The sequence below is a fragment of the Dasypus novemcinctus genome, chromosome 6 (genome assembly GCF_030445035.2).
Source record: "Dasypus novemcinctus isolate mDasNov1 chromosome 6, mDasNov1.1.hap2, whole genome shotgun sequence".
NCBI classification, from domain to species: Eukaryota; Metazoa; Chordata; class Mammalia; order Cingulata; family Dasypodidae; genus Dasypus; species Dasypus novemcinctus.
In genome coordinates, this window is record NC_080678.1 from 132,840,604 (window position 1) to 132,862,947 (window position 22,344).

General features: G+C 41.1%; 1 protein-coding gene and 1 long non-coding RNA gene across 2 annotated transcripts in view; one reads left to right on the forward strand and one right to left on the reverse strand.

Moving 5' to 3' along the window:
- Positions 1 to 16,217, reverse strand: part of LOC131278842 (putative zinc finger protein 487) — a 56,072-nt gene extending 39,855 nt beyond the window's left edge. The window contains 3 exon segments of the mRNA XM_058299444.2: positions 12,198 to 12,233; positions 14,647 to 14,706; positions 15,946 to 16,217. Coding sequence (XP_058155427.1) covers positions 12,198 to 12,233; positions 14,647 to 14,683 — 73 coding nt within the window. The 5' untranslated portion in view covers positions 14,684 to 14,706; positions 15,946 to 16,217.
- LOC139439252 (uncharacterized) lies at positions 15,349 to 19,029 on the forward strand. Its single transcript, XR_011649133.1, has 2 exons — positions 15,349 to 15,456; positions 17,009 to 19,029. It is a non-coding gene; the product is annotated as an uncharacterized lncRNA (long non-coding RNA).
- The last annotated feature ends 3,315 nt before the right edge of the window (positions 19,030 to 22,344 follow it).

Genomic DNA, 22,344 nt, shown 5'->3' on the forward strand with positions numbered 1-22,344 from the left:
ACAAGCAACCCCAGGAGCTATTCTATGGCTGGAATTGGAAGCTCCATTTCCCAAAAACAGGGAAGAAAGAGACAGTTGGCCACCAATTTCAGCTACTGATTAGTAAACTTGGCTGGCTAAAGTATAGTCCTAAGAACAGCTGAAGTTTGAACCTCTCCAAGTTGGAAAGAGGCCAGTAGCTGCCATTTGACTCCACCCCCAGCTCAAGGGGAAGCCAGGCTGACTGAAAATCGCAGTGATGGTAGAGACCAGTTTCTCTCACCCAGATCAGCCTGCAGCCCTAGCCTAGACTTCAGTCCCACCTCTGGCATAGAGGAAGCCAGCAGGCCCTGCACCAGCCTATCCAGGTCCCTTTGGCTGGCACAGACTGAACAGTCGGAAGTCTACTGGGGTAACTGCAGTCATCTTGGACCCACACTGCATAGACTGCAGCTCCATCCCCTCTCCAGGGAGGGCAGAAAGGAACATGAAGTTTCATCAGTCTTTCTGGGCAACTACAGTCTAGCCCTGCACAACTTCGATTATTCCACACAGCTGTGACTCTGCCCCTATCACTGGCAAAGGAGAAAGTTGGGAGAAACTTCATCAGTCCCTGAGGCAATGACAGCTGCTTGTGCCACTACAGCTAATAGCACCAACTACATCTTTGGCTCCTACTGCACAACCAGCAAGGGAGAAGGGGCAGGAAGCCCTAAACTAAAGAGAAAAACTGCACCCAGAATACATACTCTAGTAAGCCAGATGCCAAGACGCCAACAAAAAATTAAAATCCACACCAAGAAACACAAAGATGTGGCCCAGTTAAAGGAACAAGATAAGTCTCCAAATGACATAAAGGAGTTGAAACAACTAAGCATAGATGTTCAAACAAATCTCCTTAATAAATTCAATAAGATGGCTAAAGAGATTACAGATATTAAGAAGATATTGGGGGAAGCAGATGTGGCTGAAGTGACAGAGCTTCCTCCTACCATATGGGAGGACCTGGGTTTAATCCCTGGGGCCTCCTGGTGAAAAAGAAGAGAAGGCGTGCCCACACAGCGAACCAGTGCCCACACAAGTGCCCACATGGTGAACCGGTGAGCGCAACTGCCCACGTGGAGAGTACAAATGCCCGTGTGGTAAGCCAGTGCCCGTGCGAGTGCCCATGCAAGTGTCCGCATGGTGAGTCAGTGCCCACGCAAGTGATTACAGCAAGATGATGATGCATCAAAAGAGAAACAAGGGGAGAGTCAAGGTGAAGCACAGCAGAAACCAGGAATGAGGTGGTGCAATTGACAGGAAACCTCTTTCCCCATCAGAGGTCTCCAGGATCAAATCACAGTGAGTCCTAGAGGAGAGAAAATGAGAAGACAACACAGACAACAAAAACAGCAGGGTAGGAGGAGGGGAAGGGGGAAAATAAGTAAATCTTAAAAAAAAAAAAAAAGAAGACCCTGGATGAGCACAAAGAAGAATTTGAAAGAAAGCATACATAGAAAAATAGCAGGCCTAATGGGAATGAAAGGCACAATAAATGAAATTAAAAATACATTGGGGGAAGCAGATTTGGCCCAACAGATAGAGCATCCACCTACCACATGGAAGACCCAAGTTTCAAATCCAGGGCCTCCTGACCCATGTGATGAGCTGGCCAACACTGCATACTGATGTGCGCAAGGAGTGCCGTGCCACGCAGGGGTGTCCCCCGCAAGGGGGGCTCCATGCACAAGGAATACACCCTGTAAGGAGAGTCATCCAGTGAGAAAAAAATGCAGCCTGCCTGGGAATGGCTCTGCACACACGGAGAGCTGACACAGCAAGATGACCCAACAAAAGGAGACACAGATTCTGGCTGCCGCTGACAAGAATACAAGTAGACACAGAAGAACACACAGCAAATGGACACTGAGAGCAGACAACTTGGGGGGGAGGTAAGAGAAATCTTAAAAAAATACATTGGAATCATATAGTAGCAGATTTGAGGAGGCAGAAGAAGGGATTGGTGAGCTTGAGGAAATGGCCTCTGAAAGTGAGCATACCAAAGAACAGATGAAGAAAAGAATGGAAAAAATTGAACAAGGCCTCAGGGAACTAAATGACAGCAAAAGATGTGCAAACATATGTGTCATGGGTGTGCCAGAGGAAGAAGGGAAGGGAAAAGGGGCAAAGGGAATATTTCAAGAAATAATGGTAGAAAATTTCCCAACCCTATGGAAGGACATAGATATCCATGTCCAAGAAGCACAACAGCTCCTATCTGAGGAAAATCTGAATAGAACAACTCTGAAACACATACTCATCAGAATATCAAATGCCAAAGACAAAGAGAGAATTCTGAGAACAGAGAAAGAAGAGCAATGTATAACATATAAGGGATACCCAATAAGATTAATTGCTGATTTCTCACCAGAAACCATGGAGGTAAGAAGACAATGGTATGATATATTTAAGATACTGCAAGAGGAAAACTTCCAGTCAAGGATCTTATATCGAGCAAGATAATCTTTCAAATATGAGGACGAGTCTAGAATATTCACAGATAAACAGAAAATTAGAGAATTTCTAACCAAGAGACCAGATTTTCAGAAATACTAAAGGGTGTGCTAGAGCCTGAAAAGAAAAGACAGAAGAGAGACCTGAAAGAGAGTCTAAAAATGAAGATTATTATATCAATAAAAGTAACTAAAAGGGTCAAAAGAGTGGTAAAAATAAAATATGACAGATAAAATCCAAATAATCTATAATAAACTTAACCAATAATGTGAAGCACCTGTATTCAGAAAACTATAACTGACTGTTAAAAGAAATTTTAAAAGGCCTAAATAATTGGAAGAACATTCCATGCTCACAGATTAGAAGACTAAATATCATTAAGATGTTAATTCTACTCAAACTGATAAACAGATTCAACACAATCCCAATACAAATTCCACCAGCATTTTTAAAATAAATTGAAAACATGAACATCAAATTTATTTGGAAGGGTAAGGGGTTCTGAACAGCCAGAAACATCTTAAAAAGGAAAAGTGAAATTGGAGGACTCATCTCCAGACTTTAAATCATTTTACCTAGCTACAGTGGTAAAAACAGCATGGTACTGGCATGAAGACAGACACATAGACCAATGGAATCAAACTGATGGTTCAGAAACAGATCCTCTTATGTATGGTCAAGTGATTTTTGACAAGTCTGTCAAACCCACATCCCCAGCTTGGGCAAAACAGCCCATTCAACAAATGGTGCTGAGAGAACTGGGTATCCATAGCCAAAAGAAGGAAAGAGGACCCCTATCTCACATCTTATCCAAAAATTAACTCAAAATGGATCAAAAACCTAAATATAAAAGAACCATAAAGCTTCTAGAAGAAAATGTAGGAAAATATCTTCAAAACGTGGTGGTAGGTGGTGGATTCTTAAAGGAGATAAGAGGAGGACTGAAATGGACTACTGATGTTTAAAATATATAGAAGTTTTAATTAGCTTTACTGTAAAAGTGTGGAAATGTATAGAGTGGATGGTAACACATAGTGAGTAACAGCTAGTTCATAAATGGGGATGTGACTGAAAATGATAGTCTAGGAATATAAATGCCAATTGACAGAATGCTAGAGAATAATCTAGGAACTGAATAGCACAGTAAACCGAGAGGTGGATGAGAACTGTGGTTAAGGGTACAGATACAAGAGTGTCCTTTTTTAGCTAGAGCAAATGTACATCACTATTGAAGCATGCTGGGAATGTGGAAAAGCATGGGAAAGATATAACTGGAGTGACCTATGGACTGTGGTTAACAGTAATAATATGATATTCTTGCATCTATGCCAAAGATATAGTGTGTTGATAATGAGGCAGTATGTACAATGTGTGAGAAATTTACACTATGGACATGGTAACAATCGGATGATATTATCTATAACCTGTAACAACTGTGTCACTATAGTGTGGTATATTGATAGAGGTGTGTTGTTTGGGAATTCTGCAAATGTGCATGGCTGTTTTGTAGGTTTACAACTTCTGTCATAAAAATATATTTAAAAAATAATAATAGGGTGGATTGGGGGAAAAATACACCAAATGTAAGATAAGGACTATAATTAGTAATAAGATTTTGACAATATTCTTTCATAATTTGTAACAAATGTCTCACAACAATGCAAGGTGTTGGGACCCCTGTATAATGTTATGCGTGTTTGCTTTTAAGTTCACAACTTTACTATACACTTATTGTTTATGTATATTCATATAAAAATTAGGTAAAGATAATAATAATAGGGTGGATTGGGGGAAAAATACTTTGGTTAGTAGTAACATTTTGACGATGCTCTTTAATCATTAGTTAAAAATGTTTAACAACAATGCAAGGTATTGGTGGTAGGGTGAGGCAGTGAGAGTCCTGTATGATCTTATATATGTTTGTTTTGTAAGTTTAAACTACTACTATTCACTTATTGTTTATGTATGTTTATGTATGAGTGATATACTTCAATAAAAAAATCCTAAAGGCAAAAAAAAAAATTAGGTTAAGATTTTAAAATTAAGCTACATCGTACTTACAAAGGAAAATAAATGGCACACAAAAACTCATTCATTCATTCATTCAACAACTTCTGAATACTTTCTATGTGCCAGGAACTGTCCTGGATACTTGGGAAACATCAGTGAACAACAGCTTCTTACCCCCCTCCCTTAGATTTCAGGAAGGTTATAGTCATTCAAGAGGGGAATAAGAGATGATAAACAATAAACAGGGAAGTCATGTGGCTCAACCAGATGGGCGCCCTCCTACCACATGGGAGGTCCTAGGTTCAGGTCCCAGTGCCTCCTAGAAGAAGACGAGCAGATGCGACCCTCACCACAAAAAGCTAGAATGCCACCCCTGCCACAAGCCAGCAGACACCACAGCCCATGGGGTGCAGATGTAGCTCAGGACACTGGACACTGGCCTCTCATGTGGGAGGTCCCTGGTTCGGTTCCCAGTGCCCCCTGGAGAAGGCCAGCAAACAATGAGTAGAAGATGAGAGAACCATCTAGGTGGGGGAAGGGATAAATAAAGATAAAAAAATAAATAAATAAATCTTACCAAAAAGAAAAAACAATAAAAAGAGTAATGAGCAAACTTCATGTGAGAAGTGCTATGGCAAAAATACAAAACAGATGAAGGTACGGGGGGTGGGAATGCTAGGGATTAGTGCAGCAGTTTTGAACTCGGGGTCCAGGTAGACCTGCCTGAGCTGTGGGCTCTGAACATGGTCCAGAGGAGGAGAGGGAGTTGGCCACAAGGTCCCTGGGGAGAGCACACTCCGGGCAGCAGGTAAATCTCACACAAGGATGGAGATGGCATTGTGCCCAGTATGTTTCTAGAACAGCAAGAAGGCCAGTGGGGCTGGTGCAGAGTGATCAAGGGCTGAGGAGGAGGCGAGATACAGAAGTAATGAGTCACATAACCCTTTGGAAGAACTCTGGCTTTTACTCAGAGGAAAATGAAATGCTGGGCAGAGGAGTGCCATACCTGACTCATTCCCCAGGTAGCGAGAACTGCTCTGTGTCCCCTGACATCATCCAGGCAAGAGATGCCTGAGGGTTGTTTTGGGTAATTGCAGGTGATTAGAAGAGGTCAGATTCTGGATATATTTTGGACCTAGAGCCAAGAGGTTCTGCTGATAAGTAAGATGTACAGCATGAAGGAAAAACAAGTCAGGGATGATTCCAAAGGGTTAGCTATCAATCAAGAAGGGGAAGGCTGTGATAAAACAGGTTTGGGAAGGAAGTGGCCAGTAAGTCAGTTGCAGTCATGTTCAGCTGTGTCTATTAAACATTCAAATAGAGATGTAGAGTAGACCGTTAGATATATGACTCTTAAGTGCAGGAAGAGGTCTGGGTATGGTGGTTTTAAGCTGTATATTCCCCAGAAAAACATGTTCTTAAATCTAATCCATTCCTGTGGATGTAAATCCATCGTAAGTAGGTCCTTCTGATGAGGTTACTTCAGTTAAGGTGTGGCCCACCTCAATCAGGATGGGTCTTATTCCTGTTACTAGAGACCTTTATAAGAGAATGAAATTCAGACAGAGAGAGAGAAAGCCACAGAAGCAAGAAGATGAAATCAATGAAGCCCAGAAAAGAAGGGAGAGACCAGCACATGCAGCCATGTGCTTCGCCATGTTGCAGAGGAGCCAAGGAACACCAGCAGCCAGTCTTTGGGAAGAAAGCATCACCTTGATGATGTCTTGATCTGGACTTTTTTTAGCCTCAAAACTTTAAGCAAATAAATTCCCATTGTTTAAGCCAAATAATTTCATGGTATTTGCTTAAGCAGCCTAGGAAACTAAAAGAGTATGAGGAATCATTGGCCACAGAAATACTTATGAGAATCAACAAGAACACCAAAGGGTAGGTCACAGATAGAGAAAGGATGAGGAGCAAGGGCTGAGCTTCGGGACTCTCCAACATCAAGAGGTAGGAAGAAAAGGAGGAGCCAGCAAAGGAAAAGGAGCAAGCAATCAGAGAAGGAAAATTAAAAGAATGTTGTATTCTGGAAGCCAAATGAAGAAAGTTAAATCAGAAGGAAAAAAGTGATCAACAATGTCAAATGCAGCTAACTGGTCAAGCAAGACGAAGCCTGAGAATTCACCACTGGATTTAGCATTTAGCGACGTGGAAGTCACTGCTGCCCTTGACTAAAATATTAAGAGTAGGACAGGACTAAAACTTTTAGTTCCTATCAAGATGCTAAATTAGCACAAGTGCAATCCAGAGAAATGTAAAGAAAGAGAGCAAAGCAAACAGAAATCCTGGGTGCCAATGTGGTTATTTTTGAACTGTCATGTGTACAGCCATGGCTTTGGCCTGGAGGTGTAGGCAGGTATACTGATAGACAACATTGTTTTTTCCCAAGCTTTCCCTGGAACAAAGAGCACCTGCTCCCACACCTGGGGATGAGAAAAGATGAGCTGAGAAGGAACTGAACTTATATCATATTCTAAAGGATAATTTCCCTAATATAAAGAAATGCAATCAATAATTTTAAAACTTTCCACAAAGAAAATCCAGATCCAGATGAGATCACTGGTGAAATTTTAGGAACAATTAAAAAATAAATAACATTGGTCTTACACAAATGCTTCCAGAGAATAGAGAAAGAGAAAACACTTAAGATGTATTCCAAGGTTAGTATAAAATTAAGATAAAATCTGACAAAAACATAGGAAAGGAAAATTACACTTTATCTCATGAATAAAGACAAAAATTCTAAACCAATAATCATGAATTACATTTTTTTTTAAACATCAAAAATCAAGTTGGATTTTTTCCTGGAAAATAAGATTGGTTTAACATTTGAAAATCAAAACATTAATAGAGGGAAGCGGATGTGGCTCAACTGATAGAATGTCCGCCTACCATATAAGAGGTCCAGGGTTTGATTCCCAGGGCCTCCTGGCCTGTGTGGTGAGCTGGCCCATGAGCAGTGCTGCCATGCACAAGGAGTGCCGTGTCACACAGGGATGACCCCTGTGTAGGGGTGCCCACACTGAAGGAGTGCGCCCCACAAGGAGAGCCACCATGCACAGAAAACGCAGTCCACCCAGGCATGGCACAGCACACACGGAGAGCTGATGCAGTAAGATGATGACACAACAAAAAGAGACACAGATTCCCAGTGCCACCTGACAAGAATGCAAGTGGACACAGAAGAACACACAGTGAATGGATACAGAATGCAGACAAAGGGGGGTGAGGGAGAATGGGAGAGAAACAAATAAAAAAATCTAAAAAAAAAAATTAGTAGAATTACCTCAATTAATATGTCAATATTATTTAATCCATTAAAAGAATAAAGGAGAAAACTATATATTCATCTTAATAATAAGTAATGCAGCATCCCTTGGATGATAAAAACTCCTTGCAAACTAGGAAAATAATGAAACTTCCCAAAAAATATGCACCAAAAAAATTACAGCAAAAATCACACATAATGATAAAATATTGAAAAGTTTCCCTTGAGACTGGGAAGAAAACAAGGACGTACTACTTCTAGTTCATGGTATATTAAAACTCCTAGGCACTGCAAGAAGGAAAGAAAAAAAAATAAAAGTTTAAGGACTAGAAAGGAAGCAATTTCCATCTATTAATAGATAATTGCATAAGTAGAAAATCCAAAATATTCTACAGATAAAATAATAAAATTAATAAATGGTAAAGTCACCGAATACAAGGTCAATATACAAAAAAAATCGGAAAACGGACTTTGGCCCAGTGGTTAGGGCATCCGTCTACCATACGGGAGGCCCGCGGTTCAAACCCCGGGCCTCCTTGACCCGTGTGGAGCTGGCCATGCGCAGCGCTGATGTGTGCAAGGAGTGCCGTGCCACGCAAGGGTGTCCCCCGCGTGGGGGAGCCCCACGCGCAAGGAGTGCACCCGTGAGGAAAAGCCGCCCAGCGTGAAAAGAAAAGAGCAGCCTGCCCAGGAATGGCGCTGCCCACACTTCCCGTGCCGCTGACGACAACAGAAGTGGACAAAGAAACAAGACGCAGCAAATAGACACCAAGAACAGACAACCAGGGGAGGGGGGGAAATTAAATAAATAAATAAATCTTTAAAAAAATATATATATATATACAAAAAAATCAACCACATTTCTACATACAAGCAACACACAAATAGGGAAAAAGTTTTCAAGTACCTATTAATAAATCTAACAAAAGAAGTACAAGGACTCCACATGAAAAATTATCAAACCTTGCTGAGAAAAATTAAAGACCTAATAGAGAGAAATACCATGTTCATAAATTGAAAGGTCAATATTAATATGACCTATACTATCTACAGATCAATTTGGTTTTCAAAGCAATATCAAATTCCAGCAAGTTTTTGGGGGAGAAATTTATAAGATGATCATAAAATTTATGTAGAAATACGAAGAACTTAAAATAGCCAAAGCAATCTTTTTTGTTGCTGCTGTTGTTTTACTTTTTACTTTCAGGAGGTACTGGGGATTGAACCTGGGACCTCATGTGTGGGAGGCAGGTGCTCAATCACTGAGTGACATCCACTCCCCCAAGCCAAAGCTATCTTGAAAAACAAAGGTGGGGAACTTATATCCACAGATATGAACACTTTTTTTTGGTATGATTGCATTTATTTGAATCGCCCAGAATAGGCAAATCCATAGAGACAAAGTAGATTAGTGGTTGCCAGGAGCTAGAGACAGGGGCATGGTTAACGGCTATGAATGGATATGGGGCTTCTTTCCTTTAATTTTTATTGTGGTAACATACACACAGGATTAACATTTCTCATTTTAAGTATACATTTCAGTGATATTAATTACATTCACTAAGTTTTGGTAGTGGATGGTGGTGATGGTAACACTGGGTTGGCTTTTTTGGGGTGATGAAATGTTCTGGGATTAAATAGTGGTGATGGTTGTACATAGCTGTGAATATAATAAAGTCACTGAATTGTACACTTTAAAAGGGTGAATACTTGGATATGTGAATTATATCTCAAGAAAAAAATAATGGCATTTGCATAAATTTAGTTTGCCTACTTCTTTACATTCTGCAGAGAATTTGGGATATGGACAAAGTCTCAAAAAATTATAATTTTTTTCCTCTGACCTAGTTCAGACATTGACGTCAAATGGAAGGGCAAGGAGAAGACAGAAGGGCAGGTCTAAGACTGCGGTGCCAGTAATTATGGTTCTGAAGATATTATGTGAAGGGGAGTGAAAAGAACACTTGAGCTGGGCCTACAGTGGACCTGGCTCTGCTAACATTCCAGGCTTCTCTCTGCCCTCCAGCCACCACCACCACCTTGCATCATCTGAACTACTGCAATTACCTCTTTCTTTTTCCCTTTTTTTTTTTTTTCAAGTACCCAGGGGCCAGGGATTGAACCCGGAACCTTGCACGTGGGAAACCGGTGCTCAACCACTGAGCCACTTCGGCCCCTAAGCTGAAGTGTTTCTTTTCATGTTTGCTTGGTTTTATCATTTGTTTGTTTTTCTTAGGAGGCACTGGGAAACAAACCAGGACCTCCCATATGAGAAGCAGGTCTCAATTACTTGAGCCATATCAGTTCCCTGCAAATGCTTTTCCTTTTTCAATATATTTGTACATTTAATAATTGAAAATATAGACAATAACTTGAAAAAGAAAACAGTTGAATAAAAACATACATTTCTCAATTAAATGTACTGGACACATAAATTTTTTTAATCATTCAATATGTTACACATATTATTTATGTTATAAAGCTACAGTAACAGGGGCTGGAAATATTGGCACAATGCTAGACAAAGAGACAACTGCAATAGAACTGAGAATCCAAAAAGAGACCCACAAGTAGATGGCTACCTGATTTTCAACAAAGACGCCACTGCAAATTTGAAAGGAATGTCTTTCAATAAATGGTCCTGGAGGAAATGGATAGCCATAGCTCATATCAAAATATGTATGTACATATGTATATGTGTATCTAAGTATACATACGCATATGTGTATATGTATATAAAATACTTTAAGATGTATCATACTTAAATGTGAAAGTTAAAACATTCAAATTCTAGATGAAAATAGAATTTTTGAGTTAGGAATAGGTAAAGTTTTTTTTTCTCCTTTCTTATTTATTTTTTTAATATTACATTCAAAAAATATGAGGTCCCCATATACCACCAACGACCCTCACCCCACTCCTCCCCCCATAACAACAATCTCCTCCATCATCATGAAACGTTCATTGCATTTGGTGTAAAGTTTTTTTAAACAGAACATAAAGAGCACACAGAAGTAAAGACTAGACTAAGAGCACATAAAAAAAATAAATTGGACTTCATTAAAATTCAGAACAAGTATCAGACTCAAAGAAGATATTTCCAATACCTCTATCTGACAAAGGACTCATATAAAGAATATATAAAGATCTCCTACAAGTTAATATGGCAGAGACAAACACCATTTTTTTTTTAATAGGCAAAAGACCGGAATAGATTTTTTTTTAACCAAAAATCAGATAAAGATAAAATAATGGCCAGGAAATATATGAAAGCATGTTTGATACTATCAGGCATCAGAAAGATGCAAATCAAAACCAAAATGAGCTCTTCTGTCACTTATTGAACCTGTGGTTGGTGCTGGGGTTGGTGTATACTCAGGAGACTTGAATCTCTGGACTGTCCATGTGCCAGCTGGGCCCTGAGCCTCAGCAGAGTTTCAACTCTTACTCTCTGGTTCGTTGGATTTACCCAGATCAGCTAACAGGGAGGTGAAGATGGTCAACAACCACACAAGGGAAACGAGAGTGCCTACAACCACAAGCAGAAGAACTGCAACGATCATCCATGTGGGATCTAAGCCCCCTCTCAATATAGAGGTGGACTGGACATCACCTCCCAGGGGCCACAGGATGGAGGAACAAAATATGGATTAGAGTGGACTTACTGATACTCTACTATAGAACTATTGTGACTAGTAATGGAAGAAATTGTAGCATTGTTATGGAGAAAGTGGCCATGGTAGTTGCTGAGGGCAGAGAGAGGGAAGAAGAGATGTAATGTGGGGGCGTTTTCAGGACTTGGAGTTTTCCTAAACGATATTGCAGGGACAGATAATGGACATTATATATCCTGCCATAACCCACTGAATGTACTGGGGGAGAGTGTAAACTACAATGTAAACTATTATCCATGTGGTACAGCAGTGCTCTAAAATGTATTCACCAATTGCAATGAATGTGCCACAATGATGAAAGAGGTTGTTGATGTGGGAGGAGTGGGGGGGGGGTATATGGGAACCTCGTACATTTTTTAATATAACATTTTTTGTGACCTTGTATCTTCAAAAAAATACAACTTAAAAAAATGATGGGGGTGGGGGTGGGGAGTGGGGTATATGGGAACATCTTATGTTTTTTAATGTAATATTTTGTGTGATCTATTAACTTTAAAGAAGATAATTAAGAAATAAAATAAAATTTTTTAAAAAAGAACGAAAAAAACAAAATGAGGGGAGGAGATGTAGCACACGTGGTTGAGTACTTGCTTCCCATGTATGAGGTAACAGGTTTGATCCCCAGTATCTACCTAAAATAAAAGAGAGAGAGAGATACCACTACACTCACAAGTTTGGGGGGGGAGGTGGAGGGGGAGGGGAAGGGGGTAGAGAGAGAGAGAAAGCCTAAGGCCAGATGTGACTCAAGCAGTTGAGTACCTGCCTACCATATGGGAGGTCCCAGGTTGGGTTTCCAGTGCCTCCTAAAAGAAAACGAGGAGACATAGAGAGCACACAATGAACAGACACAGCAAACAGACAGCAAATGCAAACAATGGGGGGAGGAAATAAATAAATTTAAAAAAAAAAAAGCATCACCAACAAAACCAAGTGCTGACTAGGCTATAGAGCAACAGGATCTCTTGCATATGGCTGACTATATCATTTGTATCAAATAATACAATTACTTTGGAAAATGTTTGGTGGAATCTATCAAAGCTAAGCATATATATGTGCAATAAGCCATCAATTCTACTTCCAGATTTACATCCCTCAGAATCAAATGCACATGTACACCAAAGAACATGTGCAAACACCCAAATTACAAACAGCCCAAATGTCCATCAAGACTAGAATGGATAAATTGAGGTATCGTCACATGATGGGGGAAAAAACCTCCTGCAACATGCAACAACATGGCTATCTCACAGATGTAATGTCGAATAAAAGGAATCAGACACAAAAAGAATATCTATTGGGAAGCAGATGTGGCTCAAGTGACTGGGCTTCAGCCTACCACATGGGAAGACCCAGGTTAAAGCCTGGTTAAAAAAAAAAAAAGCAGGCCTGCCTGGCAAGCCAGTGCCCACACAGCAAGCTGAGTGCCCGTGCAGCGAGTCAGTGCCTACGCAAGTGAGTCACGCAGCAAGGTGATGATGCAACAAAAGAGAGACAAAGAGGAGAATGAAGGTGAGGCGCAAGAGAAACCAGGAACTGAGGTTGCACAAGCGACAGGGAACCCCTCTCCATATCAGAGGTCCCCAGGATCGAATCCAAGTGAATCTTAGAGGAGAAAAAAGAGAAGACCAAAAGAGAAACAGATACAAAAGATCATACAGCGAATGGACATAGACAGCAAAAAACAGCAGGGTAGGAAAGGGGAGAAAAAGAAAAAAGAAAAAGTATATTTTTTAAAAAGAATATATATTGTATGATTCTATTTATATGAAGTTTAAAATCAGACAAAATAATATATAACGATAGAGGGCAAAATAATGGTTACCCTTGAGTGGCAATGGGGGAAGTAAGGTCTTGGAGAGAACACAAAATAGTTTTCTGCCCCATATCTTGAACTGAGTGACAGCTATCTATGTACAAGAAAAATTTGTCAAGTAGTTCACCTGGGCCTTGTGCCCTTTAACTCAATCAAAAAAACAAAAATTAATAACTTGAAAGTAATAAAACTTGATCACTGGCTGTGTAGCAGGTAAAAGACATCCATTAGGATAAATGCCATTCTTCACTTGGATGACAGGCTGGTTGGTGATCATATTGGATGGGAAATAAAGGGAAAGAGTCGGGGGCTATAATACTTTTATTTGAATCGATGGAGTTTAAAGAGCCTTTGGATACTTACAGAGATATACAGCAGAGTGGTGGCCTTTAGGGTCTAAAAGTAGGGGAAAGACAGAGCCAAGCAGTCCGGCAAATAATGCCTTCCCATAGAGGCGAATCAGGGAGAGTAAGGATGAAAGAGGATCAAGAATGGACACCTTGGGAGAAGCAATTAAGAAAGGCACAAGAGGAAGATAGCTCCGTGGAGAGAAGTGAAAAGAAATAATCACAGAGAGAGGAAAAAACCAGAAACCAGCCAAGACAACACTCTAGGAGAGACTGGACATGAGCACCAACTGGACAGAAAGCTCAATTAAAGCAAGCACTAAAGTATCCACAACCTTGCCATAATAAGGTCACTGGTGTCCCTCATCAGACAGATCCACAAAGTGAAGCAGTTTAAAATGCCAAAGGGAAATGGGAAAACATCTGCCAGAACGCACAACTTGAAATCTATCTCCTGCACCATGTATACATAATATTTACAGAGATTATCTGAAGGTGATACAAGTCTTTCTTTTCAGAGATATTCTAAATTCTATGCCTGGCTCAACTAGGACCATCAGAAAGCAATCCACGGGACCAAGGTGTTTTGGCCCCTGGAAACCTGGATTGGCTGAGTTCACCTCTGACACAGTGCCATGCTTCCCCTGAGGATCAATGGCAGGCTGCAGGCTGCGCTGATTTCAGGTACTCACTTAGAAAGCATGTCTATGTTACCTTTACAAAAACCAGGAAAGGAACATTGTCTAGACTTCAATGCCAAGAGCTCTAAATGCCTCATGAGGATTTAGCATGATTTCTTTCCATGGTCAATGCAAAGCACATCCCAGATAATGTCTGCATTATTGCTATGCCCTGAAAAAGATCAGACAAATCAGCTATAACATCATAGCGCCTATATAGTTCTGTATTCCACTTTGTCCTGATATTGATAGCCTTCCGTGTATTATTCCTGATGTTAATTTCCATCCATTTCTGCATTCCCATTCTCAACTACAGACCTTAAAGACCTCGTACAAGACACAGTAAACAAAGTAAGGAATAAAATAAACAGCTCACCTGAGATCTGTCCATTTTCTGCTGCTCTGGGAAACATGTAGAGAATAATGAAGGGGGGAGCTGGGGAAGAAAAAAGAAAGAATGAGACCACAAGAAATCTAACCTGCCTTTCCCCTCATGGATTCTCTTGCCTAAAAAGCTCCACCTGCCAGGTGAATAGAACGCCCTCCCATAGGAAAATGTCCTTTGGCCCTTCTCTATGTTGGTAGCAGTTTCTCCATCTTTTGACAGAAACCAGTTTTGATGTAGTTCAGTGGCTGAGCGCCTGCTTCCCATGTGCCAGGTCCTGGGTTCAATCCCTGGTACCACCTTTAAATAAAAATGAAAAGAAAAGAAACTGGTTTTTTACTTAACTATACCAGAAAACCTGACTGCACATTCACCCTCTTGGACTCAGCAGTTCTCATCTTTCATGTTAGGCAGAAATTGGCAATCCAGGATGCCCTTCCCCCACGACCTTCTGAGCCCAGGAGTCAGGATGGAAGCAGCATCTCTCAGCGCCCCATCTGCTAAGGGGCATGGAGCCAGGCCCCCTGGTCACCTGCAAATAGTGGGGCGTTTGAAAGGAGTCGAGGGCAGTTAGGGAGGCCTGAGAGGAAATTCCTTAGAGTAGGTGGCACTTCTTTTCCACCCCCAGACCACACCCTCTCAAATCCTCAAATGAAGCAACACTTCCTGGGCAGGCCGGCCCCTCTGCCTTGGCCCCAGCTCACATGTCTCTTCTGAAATCTGGCTCAAAGCTCCTATTATAGTTTGGGGTGGCTTCTGGATGGAGCTCAAGGATTGCAAATTGCTTCTAGCCATTCACAGGTAGGTTTCGCTTTCTCTGGCTCTTCTGCCTCTGCTCTGAAGCTCTGAGGGTGGGCCATCTTCCAGGTGGGATTTCTCTTCCTAAGGTTCCCTCTTGGCCGCACAAGAGCTGCTTTGTTCCCAGGAACCAGGACCTGGGCCTAAGCGACAAAATTATTTGAGTCGGAACAGGTATCAGAGCTCCAAACCTTGGAGCTCTCTGACCCCAGGATCTCAGGCTAGTCTTTCAAAAAACGCAAATAAACCCGGACCTCTGGGGATACACAGACTGGCCGGTTCCGCTCAGGCCCAGAACCCTTGGATAGTAGCGCTCTGATAGGACACCAAGGACCTAGAAACACAATGGTCACATAATGAAACAGAGGCCACATCTGACACAGGACAGTGCCGTCCTTGAGCTCCTGCCCTGAAGCACACAATGCTGAGTTTGGGTAGAATCGCTGTTTGGAAGGAGGAAACGGGAAGGGAGGTCGCCGTGGACGCGCTCACCGGAGCCCGTCCCCTGCGGCTGGGGGCTCCGGGGGAACGCGCTTCGGCCCTCGACTTGTGGCAAGGGACTCTCCCGACCTCCCGGTGGGCGAGGGCTCAACGCGACACCTCTCTGAGGCACGCAGGGTCCTTCCGGAAAGGGGCGGAGGGCATAGCGAAGAGCACCCGAAAGAAGCCCGAGAGCGCCCCGCGGCGGCCTCTCCTGAGAGCCCGGCTCCGCCTCCGGCTCAGCCGCAGGGCCCTCTCCAGCCTCCGCGAGCTCTTCCGCGCATGCGCCACCCCGCTCGCGCCAGCGCCCGCGCCAGCGCCCGCGAGATCGAGCGAGATGGTGCATGCGCAGAGGGGCCTTACCCGTTTCCGGCGCAACGGGGACCAAGGCCCATTTCCCGTCAGCCCCAGCGGCTGATTGGCGCCCTGGGCTTGGCGCGGTGCGGTGTGCGGCAGGGACTGCCAGGAGCCCGCAGGGGCCGGCAGGGGGCGGCAGGGGGCGGCAGGGGCCGTCAGGGAAGCGGCAGAGGGCGGCAGGGGGCGGCAGGGAGCGGGCGGGACCCCACGTGGAAAGCCTTATTCGGACTCTATAAGCGGAAAGAGCTGGAAGGAGGAACAGCGCGGTGACAGCAGGGCTTTGCTCCTGGCAGTAAAGCGCACAAGGCTGGTGGGGTAGCAGAAGTAGTGGAGTTGATAAAATATTGTAAAGCTAGTATAGTGTCTCATGCACACCAACTGAAAGGATCCTTCCTTGTATTAGAGTTTTCTAGGGAGACAGAACCAACAGGTAATATGTGTAAATATTAGAGTTTTATATGAATTGTCTCAAGTGACTGTGGGATGCACAATTCTGTAGGGCAGGCTGGGAACTCTGATGAAAGTTTTTCAATGAATTTCCCAGGCTGGCAGAAATAGAAATGGGAGTTCTCTCTTCTGGCTGCTAAAATCATCACATCTCCTTTTTTATATTTATACTTTTTTTTTTTTCTAGCCCCCTCATTGTTTTTGTGCTGGCTCTCTGCTTTCTGTGTGCATTTACTATGTGTTTTTCTGTGTCTGCTTGTTTTTTCTTTAGGTGGCACTGAGAACCAATTCTGGGACCTTCCGGAGTGGGAAAGAGGTGCTCATTCTCCTATGCCAAATCAGCTCCCGGTCTGCTGCATCTCTTACTGTCTCTCCTCTGCATCTCTTTTTGTTGCATCATCTTGCTGCGTCAGCACTCCTGCACAGGCCAGCACTCTTGCACAGGCCAGCATGCCATGCAAGTCAGTTCTCTTCTTGGGCCAGCTTGCCACTCCAGCCGGATCACCTTCACCAGAAGGCACAGGGGATCGAACCCTGCACCTCCTGTATGGTAGACTGGAGTCCCATCGCCTGAGCCACATCTGCTTCCCATTACCTCTCCTTTTCAGGCCGCTGACTGATTGGCTCAAACTTCTCTCCTCATTGAAAGCTATCTCAGTTGATTGTAGATCTAATCAGCCATAGATGCAATCATCTTACTGATTATTTAAGTCCATGAAATATCCTCACAGTAACAAGGCAAGCCAGTGCTTGCCTTGACCAAACAACGGGACACCATCACCTGACCAAGTTGACACATGAGCTTATCACACACACTCCTGTAGTTTACTTAGTCTGTTTTATGAGAAAATTTTCACACAGCCTTGTCACTCTTAAAAGGACTGTATACAACCTTTTAGCATTTCACAAAAAACGCGATTTGAAGGGCATAAGTGTTACGTAGCTTGTTTCAGTAAACAACTATCTTTTTCTTGGTCAAACAAAACCTGGCATTTTCTTACAAACGTTTCAAATAGAAATGCAATAGAATTCAATGAGCAATAGATGTATTCATACCTTACCTAGAGTCACCAGTTGTTAATATTTTGACATATTTTCTTTATTTGTATATACTAATTTTTATTTGTGCTGAGCCATTTGAAAGAAATATTAAAAAAAAAAAAAGCTGTACTGGACTGTGGGAAACAGGCAAGGATGACTTTATTCATAGCTACCAAGGAAGGGGAGAGAGAGTAAACCTCAACTCCATTGATAAAAAGGACAGCAAGCTTTTCAAGGGCTGCGTGTGGCTTGGAGGACGGTAGAGGTTTGATCTTTGACATTGGCAGTAGTTTAATGAGAGTGGAGTTAGGAGCACTTGGTTAGATTGTTTTACTCTGCAGTAATTAGGCCACCTGTCATCTGTAAGAGCTGGGACAGAGGAAGGGAAGAGGGGGAAGGAAGGGCCAAGGTTGATAGCTTGGAATAGCTAGTATCTGAACTTGTCTTTCCCCTCCTTTTTCCCCTGCAGTCTGAGTTGTTTTTCTCTGCAGTCCTTCAGTTGCCAGATAAATTTCAAAGTAGTCAGGTTGAAGGAGGGAGACTGTAGGGGCATGCAAGGAGCAAGGCCGGCAGCCTGTTCAAGAGAAAACCAATCTTGGTCAATAAATTGCAGACATGATGACACTTCAGCCCTAAATATGTCATCATGAATCTTTTACAATTAAGGACATATTCCTTCATAATCACAATATCATTATCACACCTATAAAATTGAACAGAAATAAAAAAAAAAGTCTATCAAGTTCCTGTTCAAATTTCCCCAGTTATCCCAAGAATTTCTATTACAACACTTTTATTAAGATGTTTGAAGTTATTTTAAAAAACAGGATCAAGTCAAGAATTATACATTAAAAAAAAAAGAATTATACATTGTACTTGGTTTACTTATCATTTTACCCTTTTTAAATTCCAAACAGTCCTCACTCTGCTACCACTGCTTTATTTTTTTAATAAAATTTTTATTAGAGAAGTTGTAGGTTTACAGAAAAATCATGGAGAAAATACCAAGTTCCCATATACTTCCCTCCCATTATTGACATATTGCATTAGTGTGGAAGCTTTGTTATAATTGCTAAAAGAATATTATAATTGTACTATTATCTATAGTCCATAGTTTACATTAGGGTTCACTGTTGGTGTTGTACAGTCCTATGGTTTTTTTGGGCTATTTTATTTTTATTCTAGTAACTTATATACAACCTAAAATCTCCCCTTTTAACCACTTTCAAATATATAATTTAGTGCTGCTAATTATATTCACAGTGTTGTGCTACCATCACCACCCTGCTTTGTCTTTTGTGACATTCCTTTATCTTGTTCAGGAGGACAAAGAAAGTAGAAGGTGTGCCTGAGACATTGTGATTTGACAAAGTACAGGGAAGTGCAAAAAAGAATAACAATGTCACGTCAAAAGGGCATCAGACCTGGAAGCGGACTTGGCTCAACGGATAGAGCATCTGCCTACCACATGGGAGGTCCACAGTTCAAACCCAGGGCCTCCTCGACCAGTGTGGAGCTGGCCCACGTGCAGTGCTGATACACACAGGGAGTGCCATGCCACGCAGGGGTGTGCCCCAAGTAGGGGAGCCCCACGTGCAAGGAGTGTGCCCTATAAGGAGAGTCGCCCAGCGCAAAAGGAAGTTCAGCCTGCCCAGGAATGGCGCCACACACACAGAGAGCTGACACAGCAAGATGATGCAACAAAAAGAGACACAGATTCCCCATGCCACTGACAAGAATGGAATTGAACACAGAAGATCATGCAGCAAATGGTCACAGGGAGCAGACAATTGGGGGAGGCAAGGGAAGATTAAATAAATAAATAAATAAATAAATAAATAAATAAGAAATCAGACCCAATTTGAAGTGGCTCCCACTGGACAAAATTTGAGCATTAAGTAGAAAGTATAGGAAATTAAGTAGACACACTTCTCCTATTCCTCTAACTAAGCTAATAGTCATGGACATTATATACAATAAGACTGAAAGTCAGGGATAAGAAGGCAGATGGCCAGGGACCTGAAAACCCCAGGAAATAATATGCATCAATAAAATTGACTTGTTTCAAATAAAAAACAGGAAAAACATAGCAGTGAGTTCCAAGCATTTTCTTTTTGCATCATATATCCCAAACTGGGGCCTGGAGAAGCAGGCAATCTGGAAACACTGACAGGTACAGATAAGACCATCCCCAACAAAAGTCATAGTTCTCTAACCAGAGGACAAGGAAAAGGTCAACATAGTAAGACAGAAAACATTTAGACAATAACTGATATATTCAACTATACACAATAGTAGTAGTAGTAATAATAATAATAAAAGCTGCAGACCTACCTCCACCCAGTGGGGAGCTTAGCCTTCCATCCTTTTACATAATTATAGCTAGCTCCCTCCTCCAACAGTGTCAAGAAAGGCTGAGTGTAAAGCTAGGATTTTCATGAGCTTCTAGCAATAAGCCCCACACCTCCTCTAAAATGTCAGTGTAGATGACTTATGGAGGAGCGACTAGGCCCCTCTCCCTCTCCCATCCATGTGGTGTCCTCAGGGAAGAGCCTGGACTCACACTCCTGCCCTGTCTGACTGAGGAATATTTATTGCCCTGCTGTCGATGGAGGCTAAGAGGAGAACCCCAACTTTCACCCCTACCAGCACCCCTCTCTCTGGCCTGTGCTGCATCAGAGGGGGCTTGTGTAACAAAGATTTAAATAAGAGCCAAAGTCTGGTAACATAATACCCAGGATACAGTAAAAAATCACCCATCATGCCAAGAATGAGGAAAATCACAACTTGAATGAGAAATGCAATCAAGGCTGACACCAACAGTGGGATGAACCAGAGGTTGGAATTATCTGACAAGGATTTTAAAGCAACTATCATAAAATGCTTCAATGAATAATTATGAACAATTAAGTCTTGATAAAGAAAGAGAAGATATAAAGAAGAAACAAATGGTAATTTTAGAACTGAAAAAAATACAAGTGCAATAAAATACTCAGTGGTGGTTTCAACAGTAGAATAGAGAGGACAGCTGAAAAAACCAGTGAACTTGAAGACAGAACAGTAGAAATTGCCCAATCTGAAAAGAGAGTAGACTGAAAAAATTACTAGGACAATGTGGAAAAATAATAGCATTTACATCATTGGAGTCCCAAAACGAGAAAAAGGTAGAGCTAAAAAATCATTTGGCAAAATAGTGGCTGAAAAATTCTCAAATTTGACAAAAGACATAAGTCTACAGCCTGAACCACAGACAGGAAAAACCTAAAGAAATCCATGCCAACACATATCATAGTGAAGAACACATCACTGAAAATGAAATAAAGAAAAAAATTATTGAAAGCATCAAGAAAAAAACAATTCATTAAAGAATAAAATAGAGAGAAAAAAAGAATAAATGGAAATTTAATAAATTCTTAGACAAAGGTAAACCAAGAGAATTTGTCACCAGAAGACCTAACCTAAAAAAATAACTAAAGTAAGTTTTTGAAAGCAAAAGGAAGTGAAAAAAAGAAGGGAAAAAAGGAGTAAAAATATGATTAAGTACAACAGACTTTCCTTTCAAGTTTTCTAAATTGATTTTGATGGTTGAAGCAATAATTATAATATTGTTCCATGTGTTTCTCAATTTATGTAGAGATATTTAAGACAATTACATAAAATAACAGACTTTTTAAAAATGAAGACTACATTTGATTGTAACATATTGAATATAAATAAATTTTTTAAATCCATAAGTCTATAGTGATACACATGAGAAAGAAAATAAAGAACACCTCTTCTTGAAAGAACACCAGCTAATGCATGCAAAAGGAATGACAAAATGAGAAAACACCACTTTGCAATCTCCAATGTAATAATTGATTGAGGAAAGTATCATTGATATAAGCGTAAAGTATCAGAGTAAAATTTATTGGAGAATAAGTCATTCTCAAAATGTCAAGGATCGCCCCTAATTTCAAAGGGAAACAAAGTATCTTTCTGATGGAAAATATCATAAAACAATTAATCAAACATAGTATTATTGAGAGATGACCAATATAACATCTATCATTTCTTCTACTTTAAGAAAAGCCAGAATATAAATTCTCATTCACAGTAGCATCAAACATATACATTAGTTAGCATTAAAATTTTTTTAAACCTCCAAAGAAAATTATAAGCTGGACTGTGCTACATGGGGGGGGGGGGGGGGGAAGTCTTGAATGAATAGAAATACATACCACTTTCCTAAATGAAAAGACTGTTTTAATCCAATCAAATGTCTTCAGGGTTTTCGGTTTTTGTATATGTTTTTGCACCTTGCTGTTTCATTTTATTTTGTAAAAATGTTTTTAAATATAATTTATTCCATGGTAAATTTATATCATTAACATTTTTAGTATATTTTTTATTTATTTTTAAAAGATACATAGATCACACAAAATGTTACCTTGAAAAAATAGAGGAGATTCCCATATGCCCTCATTAACATTTTAATAATGGCTGGTTAGCAACCAACAAAATTCCTGAAATTAATTACAGGAATCAATACAAGCCTGTCAGGACAAGCTAGCTCTAGCAAACACT